The sequence below is a fragment of the Leucopleurus acutus genome, assembly GCF_964270905.1.
Source record: "Leucopleurus acutus genome assembly, chromosome: 15".
Taxonomy (NCBI): Eukaryota; Metazoa; Chordata; class Mammalia; order Artiodactyla; family Delphinidae; genus Leucopleurus; species Leucopleurus acutus.
In genome coordinates, this window is record NC_139157.1 from 18,066,201 (window position 1) to 18,086,106 (window position 19,906).

General features: G+C 33.0%; 1 protein-coding gene across 4 annotated transcripts in view; it reads right to left on the reverse strand.

Annotated features, from left to right (window-relative positions):
- The window catches only part of STXBP5 (syntaxin binding protein 5), a 167,172-nt gene that overhangs the window by 15,997 nt on the left and 131,269 nt on the right, over nucleotides 1–19,906 (reverse strand). For all 4 annotated transcript variants that reach the window (XM_082855293.1, XM_082855292.1, XM_082855294.1 and 1 more), the window contains 4 exons: nucleotides 18,369–18,419; nucleotides 12,824–13,063; nucleotides 9,321–9,690; nucleotides 8,848–9,013 (listed from right to left, as the gene is read on the reverse strand). In XM_082855293.1, the coding sequence (XP_082711419.1) occupies nucleotides 8,848–9,013; nucleotides 9,321–9,690; nucleotides 12,824–13,063; nucleotides 18,369–18,419 (827 nt within the window). The remainder of the gene's footprint in view (nucleotides 1–8,847; nucleotides 9,014–9,320; nucleotides 9,691–12,823; nucleotides 13,064–18,368; nucleotides 18,420–19,906) is intronic.

A 19,906-nucleotide genomic window follows, 5' to 3' on the forward strand; every position in this document is an offset into this window, starting at 1 on the left:
AGATTAACATTGTGAATAGATATCTTTGAAGGAAGTGCCGCATAGCACAGGGAGATCAGCTGGGCGTTTTGTGACTGCCTGGAGGGGTGTGATAGGAAGGGTGAGAGGGAGGGAGATGCAAGAGGGAAGAGATATGGGAACATATGTATATGTATAACTGATTCACCTTGTTATACAGCAGAAACTAACACACTATTGTAAAGCAATTATACTCCAATAAAGATGTAAAAAAAAAAATTAGGTCTTTCTTAATGAGTCTGCACTGTCTGCAGTTAGTATTAGGATTTGGGGAGAAGTATTGACGTTAAAAACGTACATATTTCAAGAATATAAAATACTATCTATAGGTATTTTTTCACTTGTATCTAAATAAGGATTTTAATTATGATAAATTTATGCTTTAGAACACTTAACTTTAATGACTAATACATGTTGGTGAAATCGAAATAGATTTGTACTATCTGTGATATTTCTCTACATCTAGTAATGGGAAACTGTATGTCTGAAACGATGTCTGGAACTTTTAAACTACTCTAAAATATGTATATATAGAAACAAGTATACTTGTTTGATGTTAGACAGTTGGATTTCATTTGTCCTTTGTGTTTATAAGCTTAAGTGGTAAAATATAGGACTAATTTCATGAATGAGTCAATGTAAGTGCTTTGTTTGTCACTACTCTTTTTTCTTAAATTGAAGTACAGTTGATTTATAATATTAGTTTCAGATGTACAACAGAGTGATTAAATATTTGTATAGATTATACTCCATTTAAAGTTATTACAAAATATTGGCTATATTCTCTGTACTGTACAATATATCCTTAGAGCTTATTTATTTTATACATAGTTGTTTGTACCTCTTAATCCCTTACCCCTATATTGTCCCTCCCTTCTTCCCTCTCCCCACCGGTAACCACTAGTTTGTTTTCTCTATCTGTGAGTCTGTTTCTGTTTTGTTATATTCATTCATTTGTTTTATTTTTTAGATTCCACAGATAAGTGATAATGTACAGTATGTTTTTCTCTGTCTGACTTATTTCACTTAGCACAATACCCTCCAGGTCCATATGTGTTGTTGCAACTGGAAAAATTTCATTCTTTTTTATGTTTAAGTAGTACTCCATTGTATGTGTGTGTGTGTGTGTATGTATGTGTGTATGTATATATGCATGTATCTATCTATCTATCTATCACATCTTCTTTATCCATTCACCTGCTGATGGGACACTTATGTTGCTTCCATATCTTGGTTGCTGTCAGAATGGCTATCATCAAAAAGCCTACAAATAATGAATGATGGTAAGGGTGTGGAGGAGAGGAAACCATAGTGTACTCTTGGTGGGAATGTGAATTGGTGCAGCCACTATGGAAAACAGTATGGAAGTTCTTCAAAAAACTAAAAACAGAACTACCTTATGATCCAAAATTCCACTTTCTTCAGTACATATCTGAAGAAAATGAAAACACCAATATTCACAGCAGTATTATTTATAATAACTAAACTCTTTATTACATCAAATAATCACTGATTTTAATAACTTTGATTAAGAAAACTCTCTAAGAATATTGAGACTACATAAATATCTTCCAAGATAAGCACAGTAATAAATTTCAGTATTGCTGCATAATATATTCAAGAGAACCTAAACAGTTCAACTGTCATCGATTTTTTACAGTGAACACATGGAGTTTTGTTTATAAGTTACAATCTTGAGGTGCTTAGAACAGTTATTAACTTAACTGTTTAAACTGAATTAATCGGTATGTTCCACCTCTTTATGATTATGGTAAGTTTTATTTAAGTTTCACAGATAAATCAAGTCATCAATTTGAAAGACAACTTGTAAATTTTCCTTGTGTTTTCACTCAAGATATGGTTAGAATAATGCTGTAGAAAGAAATTTAAGTATTTCGATCCATAAACGTATACTTTTGACTAACTGCACTTTAATGCTAATAAAAAGTCCTGAAATCCATTAATTTTTAAAAATAGTTTTATTGAGGTAATTGACATAATAAACTGCATATACTTAAAGTGTCAAAATTGCCAAGTTTTGACATACACATATGCCCGTAAAATCATGACCACCATCAAGAAAGTGAATATCCATCACTTGCATTTCCTTGTGCCTCTCTGTAAAACCTTCTCTCAACCCCCTTCTCAACCTCCTATCTCTAAGTAACTGCCAATCTGCTTTCTCTCACCACAGATTAATTTGTATTTTCTTTAGTTTTATGTAAATAGAATCATACAATGTACACTTCTTTGCTTGGCTTATTTCACTCAGCATAACTGTTCTGAGATTCATCCATGATACTGAGTGTTACCAACATTTCACTCTTTTTTATTGCTGAGTTGTATTCTACTGTATGGATATACTATAATTTGATCATGCATTCATCTGTTGATGGACACTTGGGTAACTTCCAGTTTCTGACTAGTACAAATAAAACAGCTATGAATATAAATTTACTTCTCTCTTGGGTTAAAAAACTAGGAGTAGAATGACTATGTCTTTCGTTCATTGATGTTTGACTTTTTACAAAACTGCTAAGCTGTTTTCCAAAGTGGTTGTATTGTTTTTGTTTTTTCATTCCTATCAGAAGTGTATTAGAGTTCTAGATTCTCTACATCCTTGTCAAAACTTAGGTTGGTATTCTTTTTAATTTTAGCCTTTCTAGTAAGTGTTTAACAATATCTCATTGTGGTTTTACTTTGCAGTTCTCTAATGACTAATGATGTCAAGCATCTCTTCATGGTGAAGCATTTGTCCAAATATTTTGCCCATGTTTTTACTGAGTTGTCTGTCTTCTTTCTATTGAGCTTTAAGAGTCCTTTACATATTCTAGATACAGATCCTTTATCAGACACATTGCCAAGATTTTCTTCCAGTCTATGGATTATCTTTTTATTTCTTAAGTGTCTTTTGAAGAGCAGAAGTTTTAAATTTTGTTGATGTTGAAATTATCAATTTGTTCTTTTATGGTGTCATAGCTAAGAAATCTTTGCCCAACTCAAGTTAACAAAGATCTTCTCTTAGGTTCCCTCTAGAAGTGTTACAGTATTAGGATTTACATGTAGGTCTATGATCCATTTTGATCCATCAATTTTTGTATATAGTGAGAGGCATGGATCAAAGCTCATTTTTATGTTTTGCATTTTAACATCCAATTTTCTGGCATAATTTGTTGAAAAGGCAATTCTTTCTCCATTGCATTGCCTTTGTCAAAATCAGTTGCCCATGTGGAGAAAAAGGAGCTCCTGTACACTAGGAATGCTGGTGGGAATGTAAATTGGTACAGCCATGGTGGAAAGCAGTATGGAGGCTTCTCAAAAAACTAAAAATAGACCTATCATATGACCCAGTAATTCCACTTCTGGTTACATATCTGAGAAAAACAAAAAACACTAATTTGAAAAGATACATGCACAGCAGCATTATTTACAACTGCCAAGATATGGAAGCAACCTCAGTGTCCATCAACAGATGAATGGATAAAGAAGATGCAACACACACACACACACACACACACACACACACACACACACACACAGGAATACTACTCAGCCATAAAAAAGAATGGAATTTTGCCATTTGCAGCAACATGGATGGACCTGGATGGCATTATGCTAAGTGAAATAAGTCAGGCAAAGACAAATACTGTATGATATCATTTATATGTGGAATCTAAAAAATACAACATACTAGTGAATATAACAAAAAAGCAGACTCACAGATATAGAGAGCAAACCAGTGGTTACCAGTGGGGAGATGGAAGGGGACAGGGGCAACATAGGGATAGGGGATTAAGAGGTACAAGCTATAACGTATACAATAAGCTAAAAGGATATACTGTACAACACACAGAATATAGCTAATATTTTATAATAACTATAAGTGGAATATAACCTTTAAAAATTGTGAATCACTATATTGTACACTTATAACTTACATAATATTATACATCAACTATACTTCAAGAAACAAAAATAATCAGTTGTCCAGGTATGTGTGGGTTTACTTCTAGACTCTCTACTCTGTTCGATTGATTTATTTATCTAATTTGATGCCAATATCATGCTCTTTTGATCACTGTAGCTTTATAATAGTTCTTAAAATCAGGTAGTGTTAGCCCTTCAACTTTATTCTTTTTTGAGTTTTTCTGCTATTCTGCCTACTCCCATACATTTCCATGAATTTTCGAGTAAACTTGTCAATTCCTACAGAAAAAAAAAAAAAAATCCCACTTGGATTTTGTTTTGGATTGCCTTGAATCTATAGGTCAATTTTGGGAGAATCAATATCCTAATATTGAGTTTTGTGACCCAAGAACATATTTCAATTTATTCAGGTTATTAACAGTTTCTTTCAATATTTTGTGAATTTCAATGTAGAAGTCGTTCATATTTTTTGTCAGATTTATCCTAAAGTATTTGATATTTTTCGTTCCTATTATAAGTGGTGTTTTAAAAATTTTCATTTCCAAATGTCCATTGCTAGTAAAGAAATAAATTTCTTCCCCATATTGATCTCATACCCTGCATCCTTGTCAAATTCTAGTAGTGTTTAGAAGTAGATTTCATTGGATTTCCTATACAGATGATCGTGTCACCTGTGAATAACAACAGGCTTATTTTTTCCCTTCCGATCGAGATGACTTTTCTTTCTTTTTCTTGCTTGAATGCACTGGCTAGAACCTTAAATACAACACTGAATAGAAGTGTTGAGAGCGAACATCCCTTTCTAGCTTCCGATTTTAAGGAAAAAAGAATTCAGTATCCCAACAGTGAGTATTACGTTAGGTGTAGATTTTCCCTAGATGCTCTTTAAGTTCCCACTTATTCCTTGTTTGACTATTTTTAAATCAGGAATGGATGTTAGATTTTGTCAACTGCTTCCTATTTTTTTAGTTTACTAATATGGTGAATTCCATGGACCGATTTACAAATGTGAAGTCAACTCCATGTTCCCGGGATAAATCCTACTTGGTCATGATGAATTATAATGACCAGAATTATCCTTCTGATATACCGCTGGATTCAATTTGCTAAAATTTCCTTTAGAATTTTAACATCTATATTTGTGAAGTATATTGGTCTATAAGCAATTTTCTTTACTTTAAAATCTTTGTCTGGTTTTGGTACCATATTCTATGAACCTACCATTAACAAGTTGGGAAGCATTTCCCCACTTTAATTTTTGGAAGAGTTTTGTATAGAACTGGTACTATTTCTTCCTGAAATGTTGATAGAATTCACCAGTGAAGCCACATGGGCCCGGAATTTTCTTTGTCCAAGGTTTCTAACTTCAATTTCCCTATAGTACTCTTCGGGTTATTTATTTTTTCTTGAGTGAGCTATGGTAATATGTGTCTCACAAGGAATTTGCCCATTTCATCCAGGTTTTTAAATTTATTGGCCTAAAGTTGTTCATAATATTTCCTTATTATCCATTTTAACATCTGTAGAATCTACAGTAGTCACTTCTCTCATTCTTGATATTGGTAAGTCACTTCTCTCTTCATAATCAGTCTGGCTTGAGACCAATTTTACTGGTTTTATAGCTCAAGCTTTTGGTTTCATTGATGTTTTTCTATTGCTTCCCTGTTTTCTATTTCACTGATTTCCACTTGGATATTTACTATTTTCTTTCTTCTGCTTACTTTGGGTTTAACTTGCTCTTCTTTTTCTGTTTCTTAAGGTAGAAGCTGAAGTCACTGGTTTGATGAGAACTTTTCTAATATACTGTTTTATAATATAGGTGTTTCAGTGCTATAAATTTTCCAAGTATAAATGCTCAATTGTTTTTTTCTATTGCTGTGCTTTCAAGTTACCTAATCTTTTCTTCTGTAATGTCTAATCTGTTGTTAATTCCATCCAGTATATTTTTCAACTCTAACACTGTGGATTTTCATCTCTAGAAGTTCAACTTTGGCCTCTATATCTTCTATATTCCTACTTAACTTTTTAAACACATGAAATACAGCTATAATTGCTTTAATGTCTTTCTGCGCTAATTTTAGTGTCTGTGTCAGTTATGTCTTGATTTCTATTGACTGATTAGTCTTCTCATTATAGGTCATGCTGCCCTATCTTTTTGCATGCTTGGTCATTTGACAGGATGCCAGACATTATGATTTTTATTTTGTTGGGTGTTGAATATTTTTAATTTACTGTGAGTCATCTTGAGCTTCATTCTGGGATACTAGGAAACATTCTGACCCTTTTGGGTCTTGCTTTCATGATTTGTTAGGCAACTCTGGAGCAGTGCTCAGTTTAAGGCTAAGTATTCCTCCCTAATGAGCCAAGACCTTCCTGAGTACTTTACCCAATTTCCCATTGAAGTCTGCTGAAAAATGGTCATCTAAAGGCATCAGGTCCTAATCCCTGGAAACTATAAATGTTACCTTGTAAGGAAAAAAGGGTCTGTGTAGATGTAATGAAGTATTTTGCCACGAGCAAATTATCTTGAATCATCTGGATGAGTCCTAAATCCAATTACAAGTGTCTTTTTAAAAAGAGAGGCAGAGGGAGATTGGACACACACAAGAGGAGGTGGCAATGTGACCTGGGAGGCAGAGAGTGGAGTAATGCGGCCCCTAGCCAAGGGATGCTGGCAGCTACAAGAAGATGGAAGAGGCAAAGAACAGATTCTTCTCTAGATTTTGGCTTAGTGAAACTTATTTCAGACCTCTAATTTTCAGAAGTGTAAGAGAATAAATTTATGTTGTTTCTGGACACCAAGTTTGTGGTGATTTGTTACAGCAGCCTTAGGAAACTAGAACACTCATAAATGAATTATAAGTTCTTCCCATCTGGCTGTTGGGAAAAGGCATGTTTCCCTCTAATCCTCTATTCCTTTCAGACGGTTCTTTCTCTGGCCAGAGAGTTTATCCATACGTATATGCTGAACAGAACTCTACGGAGTACTCTTGCACCCTTTGTAGATCTCTAGTGTTCTCTCTCTGCAACGTTCTGGAAACTCCATCAAGGCATGAATACTGGGGCACCTCTTTTGTTTCCTGTCTCTCAGGGATTACTTTCATTTCACTGCCTGATGTCTAGGATCTTGAAAACTATTATTTCATGTTTGTGTATGCTTTGTTGTTTCAGGCAGGAGGGTTAATCTGGTTCCTATTATTCCATCTTGGCTAAAAATTCCATTAATGTTTATAAATATCTTCCTAATTTTTTTTTGGTTAAAGTTAAATAAATGCACAATGTAATAGGGTTCTCTGGAAACCACAGAGTTCATTAGTCAACAGGTTTTTAACAAGGCATTATTTTTAGGCACTGAAAATACAGAGGTAAATAAAATGCCAATATTACCCAAAGAAAACATTCTATCACAAGGTCCTTGAACAGAGTTCATTTCTCACTTACCATATCATGAAGGCATATAGCAGATAGTTATCAAGATAAATTGAGTGTACTATTAAGTGACCAGTTCATTTAAACATAAATAGGTAAAGTTGCTGTAGCTGCTATTGATTTTTACTAAAATAATAAAACACTGATCCAAGGATAGAATAAATTGATTCCAGAAAAGTGATGAAGTTTAGAATTTTGAGTAGTTGAATTAAGACCACATTTCAGACTGAAATGAATTAAGAATATATTCAATTGTCCATATTATTTCTTAATAGAGTAACATTTTACTAATGAAAGAAAACACTAAGGAAAATTTTACCTTTCCCATAAAAAGCATAATTTTAATTCAGAAATTTAGGAATCTTTAAAAAAACACATCCACCCAAATGTAAATGGGAATTTAATATATCAGATATGTAATTTTGTTTCACTCTCAAGATTTATAATGATATCATTTAAGAGTATGTTTCTAGTATAGTCTACCTTACTGAAATAACACAAACATCTGACACTGAACATATATTCAGTACTAACCACTGTGCTAATAATAAGCAGTTTACGTGTATTATCTCCTTTAATTTACATCAGGCCCTATGACATTAGATGTTATTTCTATCCTCATTTTAAAGATAATGAAGCTCAGACACAGAAACCTGTCTAACGTCACATAATTGTGTAACTAGCATGGCTAGGACTTAAATTCAGTCTTCTTGACTCTAAAGCTCATGTTCTAAAAATAAGCCACAAATTCAAATTTATAAACCAGGAAAATACGGCTGATAAATTGCAAAAACTTTCATTATGAAGTTCCCTTAAATAACGGTTTCCTCTATATATCAAATATCGATTAACATTTTAGCTACAACATTTTAAGAGCACTTTTATTTTAAAAGTTGACGCTAAACCGATAATTTCTAATATATATGCAAGCAAATAAAGCACTCAATATTTAAAAAAGATATAGTTTTGTATTTAAAGAATTTGTGATCTCTCACAAATAGATGAACAAAAATATTCAGAGGAAACCTATCAAATCTTATTTTTTCTTATAATGCATATACATCCTCATGACTACAGAGTATGAGAAGGAATGACACATTTGCTCTAAAAGAGATACAATTATATTCACATTAACGTAGGTCTTTAAAAAGGATTTTTTTGTTTCTGTATAATAGATATTTATTCTATGTGGAGAGTGGGTATAAAATGTATGTAGTATTTTGTATTTCTTTGACATCACTGGAGAGAAAAAATATGGATCAAGGAGATGGAGTCCCTCTTATAACAAGAGTTTGATGAAGACACTTTATCACCAATCTCAAAACATGTGCTCTCAAACTCTCAAGAAAGGCTTTGAGTTTTCTCATGTAGGCCTATTTGTTCACTGCTGTGAGTATAAGGGATGGACAATATAAGGGACCTTAGAAAATATTTCACCTCTGAAGAAATTATAGTAATATTTTTGTTATTTACCTGAAGATTTTCACAGGTCTCTTGACTGTAAGTGAGTCTCTGGATTTCTGTAGGTGAAACAAGATATAATGCTTGTCCATTGTTGGTGAAGCAGAACGTTCTGGCTATCCGCATATTGGTAAGGGGCAAGTAATACACATCCAATAGAGGTCTTAAACTTGGCAAACTTGAGAAAAAAATTAAAAACTTGTTAATAAACAGGTAGGTTTTAGTCTTGAACAAATACTAGAGGAGGTAAAAATAGCAGGGAACTTATAAACCTTATGATTTAGTGCACCTGAGTGGGAGATAAAACTGATTTGTTTTCCTCACATACTTGTTCACTATGAACTGAATGAAAATAAATTCTCAGTGTATAAGACTGTAAACAAATAAAAGCCTTTCTTTCAAACTGAATATAATTCTGCAACATTATGTGTTGAGGGAGGAAATGTTATATCTGTGTTTAAAAAAAGAAAAAATCTAACTCTTACCTAAAAGTCATAATGTGTCCATTGGCACAGAAGCAGGCAAGGCAGATACTGTTACTCAATGATACAATATCTCCACGAAGAACAAATGAGGTCTCTGTAATGTTTTGCTTATAAGCACAGTTCTGAGTTGGCAGTGAGATTACTTTTGCTTGCTTTTCAGAACATATCACTGCATACTGGTTTTCACTAATTTCCTGAGAAGAGGAGGGAGATACAGAGACAGGTCTTCGTTTTTTCAATTTCTCCTTTTCATCCTTCTCTTCAGGAACATTGTGTTCTTTCCAGGATTCATATGCGGGTGGCATTAAGCAGCCTGTGGAATCCAGGAATGCCATTCTCAGGACTGCCCCTTTTAACCTCAATATAGTACCTAAAATTGTAATTTTAGTAAATAAAAAATATTTTAATCCCACAGTAAATATGTTTATTCCAACTCTGACACATACTAGACACTCAAAAATATGTAAAATGTATACTGAACCGAAATTGTACACTGGCTCACTGATAGGATTCAAACTTCAAGCATGATATTTGAATCTGGAAAAAGATATCAGTAAGTGCTACCAAATAAATAAGTGTAACTATAATTGCTACCAAACAGATAAACGCTAGGATGTGTGGAACTAGGCCTCATACCTGGCAAGTGTACTACCATTGAGTATGAGAGTAAGCAGATGGCATCTAGAGCTGCACAGTCCAATATGGCAGCCACTAGCCACTTGAAGTGTGGCTGGTCCAAATTGTGGCATGTTGTAAGAGTGAAATACATGCTGGATTTGAAGGCTTAGTACAAAGAAAAAATTACAAGAAAATACCACAATAATATAAAAATACTGATTACATGCTAAAATGATAGTATTTTGGATAGACTGGGCTAAATGAAATATGTTACTAAAATTAATTTCACTTTTTTAATTTTTTTACTTTTTTAAAAACAGCTACTAGAAAATTTAGAATACTATATGTGGCTCACACTGCATTTTTAATGGACAGAACTGATCTACAGGGTCAATGAGAAAAAAAAGTTTCCACATATTTCTAAACATTACTTCAAAAAAACTATTTACTACCAGTAAATGTCAAATACACTCCAGACATTGCTTTGGTCAACTTACAGTCTTAAATTAGTAGTTATATTTCTTGATTTACTTTAATTAATGGGACTCCCTTTCCTCCATATCCTTGAATAGGTAAATATGATTTATGCTCATTTCTAAGTAAGCTAAATGATACTATTAAGGATTTGGAAAGCAATAGAAGGGAAGGTATAGAACCGATTTAGCATTTCAGTTTTTATTTTAGAGGATTTTTTTCATATTTTATTACTTTATACTTATATTTTATAGTTTGCAAAAAATTATCCATATACTATATTCTTTTGTTTCTAAGAGGAAGAGATCCCAGTGTTCTGTCAAAATTTTTCTTAGAAGACAAAATTTTCCTTTCCTCTTCACATTTATATATTTTGTCTATTGCAGGGTGGCCAGATAAAATAAAGGATGCCCAGTTAAATCTGAATTTCAGATATATAATCAATACTTTTTTTAGTATAAGTGTGTCCCAAATTCTGCATTATTTTTCCAAAGAGAAAGATGGGACATATTTATATTAAAAAATATGTTATCTAAAGTCCAAATTTAACTGGGCATCCTGCAATTCATTTGCTACATCTGGCGTTAGTCTATTGTCCAGGTTTGGAAAGTAGACAATTTAATTATTTTAAATGGTTTGCTAATTTGGGAATGGTTTATAGTCCATATGAACATATATGAGATATAGTAATTCCAGTAAGTGGATTTTCTAAAAATGTACCAATATTTAAATATATGCTTGTCCTATAGTTGGCAGGATTATAGTATGTTTTCCAGCAGGGTAGTGGTAATTGTTGAGTTCTCCTCTTGAAGGCAAAAAAAAAAAAAAAACAGAACAAAAAACAGTTGGGGACAAAATAGACCATTTCAGGCTCTTAGGCATGGAAACCCACCTGCTTGGAAAACACTTCTCTTCTCCTCATAGTTCCAATACAGATAATATAATATAAATGTCATTGTTATACTTTAAAATAGGCATCCTATTAAAAACAAACCTCAAAGATTCCAACGTTGAAAAGAAACCCAAAGGTTCTTTCTTACACATGAAAATTATTTCATATCAAAGTAGATTTACAGCTAATTTGACTTTATTGTCAGTTGGAAAAATCTTAAATATTTTTTAATATAGTTAATAGTAGATTATTTATATTTAATCCCTCTCTCTTTTTTATTTATTGGAAACATTTTCTTATCACAAACTGTCTGTTGTAGAAAATTTAGAAACTACGAATCAGTAAAAAGAATAAAAATTACCCACAATCCCACTATTCAGTGATAATTACTATCAACATTTTGATTTTCATCTTTCTAGTTTTTTTTTTCCAATACATATACTTGTTTGCTAATAAGAAATGAGATTGGTTAAGAAATTCATCATTATGTAACTTTTTCTAACAACTAGGTATGTAGTATATAGTAAATTATTGAGCTGAATGAATAAATCAAACTGTTCCTTTAATGTAAAGGTAGTTCAGAAATGGTAGAACTAGAAATCATAATTACTTTTTTTTTTTTTTTTTTGCGGTTCGCGGGCCTCTCACTGTTGTGGCCTCTCCCGTTGCCGAGCACAGGCTCCGGATGCGCAGGCCCAGCGGCCATGGCTCACGGGCCCAGCCGCTCCGCGGCACGTGGGATCTTCCCGGACCGGGGCACGAACCCGTGTCCCCTGCATCGGCAGGCGGACTCCCAACCACTGCGCCACCAGGGAAGCCCCATAATTACATTTTAATTCTAAATTCTAAGTATTGTTAAAATGTACTATATAAACAAGAAATACACTAGTAAGCAAAACCATGTTTTTGTTTTTTTCTATCTAGATCAGCATAGATTAGTAACGGAAACCAGAATTCTCAATTATTTCAAGACCTATCAGATTCCACATACATGTGATAAAATTCAATCTCATTTTCAATATAGGAAGACTGTAGATTTTTTCTTCTTAACATTTTTTTATTAAATCACCTTTTCTAATTCTTCAAAGAAGAAAATTAATGTATTTTAAGACTTCACACATAGAGATTAAAAATAGCCAAGTGTATAACGTTTAAAAATATACTTTTCTGTTTTTTCTCTAAATATGTACCATCCTTTTGCTTATAGAACATACTATTCTGAGGTATCCTAGAATGCAGTAGAACAACAGTGTTTTTTTTTGTTTGTTTGTTTTTCTCATTTTCTTTTGTAGTAATCATTTTAGACATGATTCTAGGATTAAAAAAATATAAAACCTGAATGGCTGTATAAGTAAATGATATTCTGGAATCTTATTCCATGTATTCCTACAATTAAAAACATAAGACTATAACTATCCCCATTTAGACTTAGATTGATTCAAAAATGAAAAGCAAAGTCTTCTATTAAATTATACTAAAGCAAACCTTCAAAAGAAGTATAGCACCAGAGCATACATACCACTTGGAGACACAATTACTGGCTGAAGAAGTCTTTGCTCTCCTCCTGGGGGAAGGTTCAGTGCAATGACAAGCACTGTTCCCAATGTAGTACCAACCCACAAACATGGGGAGGGGGCTGAATCTGCCTTTCGAGTAAAAGTTTCACAGAAATGAAGAGCAGAGATTGCTTCTCGGGATTCTTTATCAATGCTGGTTACACTTGAACTCCGTGATCGGCTGAAGGAATTATCTTTTATATCTGAAACGATTTAAAATGTTGTGAGATGGCTCAAGTTATAAAATATCATGTTTTTTGCTTGGTATAAGTTTTGCCAAATAGTTAATCTGCAAAAAGATAAAATCTACAGCATATTTAATTTTAAGTTTCTTTTAACTGAAAAGAAAAACAATTTACTTTTATGCTAACAATTTTTTCCTTTGCTTGTGTTTGAAACACAGAGGGACAAATCCACACTTCTCAGAACTGAGCTGAAGTCATCCCAGTGAGCTCAGTGAGTTTTTGGATGTAATGATCTCTGTGGTTTTGGTGCGGCTCTCTGTTAGTATCCTGGCTGCTTTTCCAATCTTAGCCCTTACTACCCTTTCTCATGGTGCTGTTTCTTCCTTTGGTAATATAATTCATGAGTAGATAGAATCAGGAAAGTGGGTATTTTCAATTTTCTACCTTAAAAAAAAGTGCTTTTATAAGTACTCTGATGTTACCTTCAAATTTATTGTATGATGGACTTTTTTCCTTCAAATCTGTCCATATGAAAGCCTTAATCCATAAAAATTTAGCTTTATTTTTGTTTTAAATGCGATTTTAACTGTAACCAACGTTCATCTAAGGCGTTTTTCATTAAACTGTACAACTGGTATCTGGCTCATACTTAACTTGATGCCAGGTATATTCCCTTTACCCGGCTCTGTCTGTAATGACAGGGATACTCGTAAATTATACTAATAAACCCTCTCTTGTCTTCAGCTACCTTCTCTGTGGCCAATCTCAAGTCTGTTTCAAGCCCTGGCCTCTTTTCTCTTGGAATGCATTTCCAAACGCTTATAAAGATTTTTTCCTATTATGTCTCACTAGGCAAAATCAAAATACATCATTTCCCCAAGGCTCTAAATTCTTCTAATGGCACTATTTATATTAATGACACCTCTGTTCTCCTAGGAAAACAATACTTGAAATGAGTCCCAATTTCGGTTCTTCCCTTTCACTTTACTTACACGTCTCTGATGGGATGCCAAGTCCTACGCTATTCTAATGTTTCTGTTTCCTTCTTTCCACTACTAATCAACTTCCATCACCCTATGTTCAGGCCTTTATCACCATTCATCTAGACTACAATTCCCAAGAGATCTCCCTACCTTCACTCTGTTACTGTTCTATCAAAACTCAACTAAAATTTACAAGGTACAGTTTTAATTCTATCACCTCTATCTTAAAAATCCGCAACAGTTCCTCTTACACTCTTACTAGGTTTTTAAGACTCCACAAAATATCTCAACCTACCCTCCCGGTCCTATCTGCCAGAGTGCTGCCCTGCTTCAGTTCACTGTGGGAAATAAACCGAGCCATTCAATGTTCTCCAAACATACCTGGAGCTTACCTACTTTTTTGCTTGTGATTTTCTTTCTGATTCGTGCCCTTGCCTTTTCTCCACCTATCTAGATGGTGTTTATTCTCCATCTCAAGTACTGTCATCCTCATGAAGTTTATCCTGATTCCTAAAACCATACACAGTTTTTCTCTTTTGAATCTTGATAGCTTTTTATCTCCCCCCTGGCATGAATAGTACATTTGTTCTGTAGTTATTTCTGACTTGTCTTAGGCCTTGTTCTAATGTGACTGTAAATTTCTTGAGAACAAGGGCTCTCTCCTTTTGATGCCCTGCAGAATTTGGCATAGTGCCTTGCATATGAAGGTATTCAACATATACTTGCTGAAGACAGACCTACAGTTCGAAGTATCTGAAGCGATGTGTTTCTGCTACACCACTGGGATATATTAAAATTTCCAGTAGTTTCTGCTGTTCACATCTAATAAATCATTCCTCAAATCACATGTTTCCAATGCTATTGTGAAAGAAATGACTTCATAATGTTGTGAAAAATGAAAAACACGTTCAAGTCTTCTAAGTTGTATATTACTGAATAAAAAAGGCATAATTGAATCCTACTTATACCCCCCAAAAGCTTCTTGTAATCAAATTTAGATTCATAGGTTAAACAATAATTATATACAACATAATTTTGATTACAGTTAGCCTCTGAAAACAATAAAACCACTAGTTATGACAACAGCATGGGTTATTTCTAACTATAGTTTCTAAAAATGCTTTTCTTTTGCCTGAGATTGTGCTTCCTGTTACAGATTATGACACAGTAGAAAAGAACTACTTAATGTAAATAAAACAACTTTCTATAAGCAACAGCTCATTACTGGATGAGTAATATGGTATTGATTCCAAATGTTAACTCTTTATGTTCCCAAAGTTATTTTAGTAAAAAAACAGAAATTTAAAATTTATTTTCCAATGATAAAAATATTTGTTACTTTGATAAGACATACACATAACAAGATGAACAGACATATTCACCTATATTATCAGTTATGACCTAGTGATAAAAATGAAAATCAGTGATACAAGAAAATTTAATATTATAAATTTCAATATAAATTAAGCTGTATGAAAACCTTTACTGTTATCTATTAAAATTACAATAGGTGATTCGCAACAATCTATACTTCAAATGTTAATTCACAGGCCAAGTAAACATTATTTTAATTTAATAGACTAATTTAGCTATATAAAATTCATAAACTACAACTGTGTTTTTATTATATGACTTCTCTATAAAAATTAGATTGCCAGAGAAACTCCTATGGCTAGATCAATATGGGAAAATGAACTGAATCAGAATCAACTCTGAACTTAGAGAATTAGGTTGCTTATTTTATCTGTGTAGAACTGTTTGAAAACAAGTTAGAATCTTCAGCAGTTCACGAATTGTAACTGCCACTGACTGCTCTCAAGTTAGATGTTGTGGGTCTTTGTGGCTTAAATATAAGAAATTGGGCAAGCTTAACAAATGGAATAGAAATTTTTATTTTCATTCTACTAATAAGAGCAGAAATGAAATAGCTACCACTAAGTAGGGCCTACCATGTGCTTCATACTATCATAAACTTTACATTTATCATTTTATTGAATCTATATAATAACCCTGAAAAGTATTATCACCATAATTTAATAAATAATGAAGTAGAGGCTCAGACAGGTTAAATGACTGAGAAAGCTAGTTAATGGAAGAGTTTGGATTTGTGCCCATGTTCAAGTCTAAAACATCTGTTAGGCAACTCCAGATAAACGTGGGATTAGTCATATCACCAATATCATACGAGTGGAGTGTTTTAATTATTATTGAGCATTAAAGTTCAGTGTTTAGATTAAAAAAAAAAAGCTGGAACATGTGGTCTTTCTGGCCGATCTAAACTCAGAAAAAAATTGTCATTAATGCCTCCATCCAGCTCTAGTGATACAACCATGTCATAAAATCATTGCTTTCCTGTTATTCTCTGGATGCCTAGAACATTCCACCTGTGTATATCACACTCTCCTGTCACATAGAGCCTTATGCAACAAAATTTTATATCCCCCAATCAAAACATAGTGCCAAGAGGTAAATTTGGTCAGGGTAAAAATTAGGACAAAATACTTACTCACATAAAGATACATAACAGTTTGATATTTTGCCTCCTGTTCTTGACACTTGAAAAGTGACATCAGCAGTCTAACAATATCGCCCATGATTCCTGAGTTGTGGGCCATGGAATCTAGGGTGAAGCTATGGTGAAAGTACAATGTTGCATAATTCCCCTATAAACAAAAGTGAATTCTATTCACAGAAGCTTCCATAGCTGCAGGAAAAGTCCAACAGCTCAGCTACTTTAGCAACATTTGGCAGTTTGAGCCTATGGATAATAGTTGTTTTTCCCCGTTGACTCTCTGGCCAATGTAAAAGAATTACCAGCTAAGAATCTCTATCAAAAAATAGTTCAGTAGCACAATGACTTAAGGGAAAACTATTGAGGCAACATGGGTATTGTTTCAACATATATATTAATCAAAGTTATAATTAGCTTAGGGCATTGAGATACACGGGCACACAAGTAAAAGATAAACTGAATAAAGATGATCTATAAAAGCACAGAGCACACACTTTGATTAAATTACTTAAATAATTCATAAGTGTGAATATTCTTTTAAAAAGTAATTGACATCCTATTTTTACTAATTTAAAAAGTACTTCTACATGTGTTTTCTCAACAGATTTTTAGGTAATAAAAGACACAAAACCATTTTAAGTAGTAGTATTCAGTGTTACTAAAATCATGGGCATCTTTGAGAGTCTGATGAAAACTCTGGATCCTCTTTTTGGGGAAAAAAATGCTTAACGGTAGCCTCAGATACATGTGGGTTCAAATGGCATCTTTCATTTTTATAGTGAAGGGAACTATGCTCTTCTCAAAACATTCTAGAATTTATTTCTGGTTCCCTTAACAGCAGGGGTATTACAGGGTTCCACTAAACTGTTCTTCCTATGTTCAGGAATGGAAACTTTCACTGATGACAGTGGAAGATATTATGCCTACTCACTCATAATAACATGCTATCAGTATAACTGAGATAAGACTATGATTTGGAAATGCTAAAATCAGTAAGGTGAAATGGACCAATACCTAAGTCTGTATTATGCATAAGAAGATAGTCAAGGAATCTAGAGAATTAACAGTGAGAAGATGAGGTGGGTGAGCAAATGAAAAGGAGAAAATCTAGTTGTTTCTAAGACAAACATGCGTGAAATCATCCGTATGCATCATACTTCTTATCCACTTAAAGGCAATAGAAATCCTAAAATTAAAATGGAAATCCTGCTTTATATTTACTACATGGAATCTTATTTTGTCTTTATCGAAATGTCATTTGTCCCTATCCTGGGATATCAGGGAGCTGTTTTGGAGCTGGATATAAAGCAGAAGGAATGTGTGAATATATTCACTCTGCTTTCCTAATGGATAGGTTGCATAGAGCGTGCTACAGAAAAAGATATATTTTCCACCTTATTATCGTCAAAAAGTAATAATGATTCTTGGTATGAGATTCACTGTAATACGGAAAACTAGTCATTTATTTTGAAAATATTAAATTCTCATAAAATAAGTTTATAAATAATAAAGTTCAAAATAAGTTTTGAGACGGTTAATAGAAATTAATCCAAAATCACACATATTTTAATCTTACACTAAATTTTGTTTAGATAAAGTATGAGAGGGCTGAGGAAATATATTATTTTGATTTGCTTAAAGTTATATTATAATTATCCTTTACAATCTACAGAGAGCATCCTGAAGGCTATTAATCCTTAAACAGTCATTTTAAACTTGATTTTCAATGAAAATCTAGTCTATGGTCATTTTAAATCTCCTGATTTCCTTGTCTTCCCATTAAAGAGAGTTTAACTACTATGTATTTTCATTTATTTATTTTACTTACCTAAGTCAGGCTTTAGGTCAGTAGGCAAGCTTAACTTCCTTGACATTTTTGCTGAAAAATAAAATGCATTTTTAAAGTTCTGAAGAATATCTGATTCATGCTTATTCATACCAACTGGTCTTCAAGATAGGAGTGAATATTTTTCTTACTAAGTCTAGATGCTAAGATAATTAAGATATGATTAATAATGTTATGGGTGGAAAGTAAATCTTATTTTCAACTTTTTAAAAAGTTTGTACTTACTTGATTGTAACACCTTTGAGTGCTTGAAGCTCTCACTTCAAGAAAGCCTTTTAAATTCTAACTATTAACTATTTCTTAGGCTCACAGGAAAGGGTTAGGCTTTTCTAAGGAAGCAAAATCATTTTTCAGAAAGAAGGTGTTGCGGATAAGGACAATAGAGGCATAAGACTGAATTTGGGTATGTGATACAATAAAATCTTTCCAGCTCCTCGTCTTCACAGCTATTAGGCTCATTCTTTATTAACTTAATCTCTTGAATATAGGACATCCTATATCTACAATCAAATTGAAGTATTTGATTACTTCACAAAAATATTTGGCTCATCCATTTCTTCATATATGTCAACTCAATTTACATTTTAGTAAAAAACAAAAAAACAAAGTCATGCTCAGTCTAAAACTAGAGTATTTACAAAAATATAAACTACAGATACTTCTATTTTGGATTAGAATAATACAAAAGCCTAGGTAAAAAACTACTGAAATTCACTTTCCATCCTGAAAATCAGTTATTGCCTAAATCTAGGAAGTGATTTAAAGTTAGGAGGTGTTTAACTATATCTATTATGTTAGTGGCAGTGCATGCGTAACAGAATAGTGCTTCCTATGTGAAATTTTGAAAAAGCATTTGTTTGTTAATACATGAATGTGTATATTGGGTTAAATTTTGGACTGTTAGGAGATATTTAAAGAACAGACCCTGCTAGTCCATAAGGGCGCCATGTAAGCAAAGAGAAATCCAGTCATAGTACATAACTTCCACATCTAAAAAAATGACAAATCCAGTGTTAGGAAAGAGGCATTAGGCAAACTGGGAAGGGATAGGGGGAAATCAAGTATTTATTTCTAAGCTTCATTAATCTAATTAGCATCCTTTAAAAAATAACAACAATGGGTCAAATATATGAATCAGTCTTATCCCATTTTCACACAGACTTAATCAATCTCAGTTAAAAGACAAAAAGTAATAGAAAACTAAAATAGCCAAATCTATGGTTGGTTGATCTCATATAAATGGCTGCTCTTGTATTTAATATCCAATTCTCTTAAACCTAGAAGATACTATACCCCTCTCAAAATGTTTTTTAAAATGCAATATTAAACTTTTGAAAGAATTCAGAGGTTTTCACCAAATATCAAAGGTACAATGTACGTAGACTGATAAATAATATCTATACAATATCTGAAGGAGAAAAATCAGTCAGGTACAGTCTAAAGATACTCTTTCAGAATCAGATGATGTGGATGCCTCTCCTGACCCCGCTACTCTGATTTGATTAAGTTATTCTGAAACT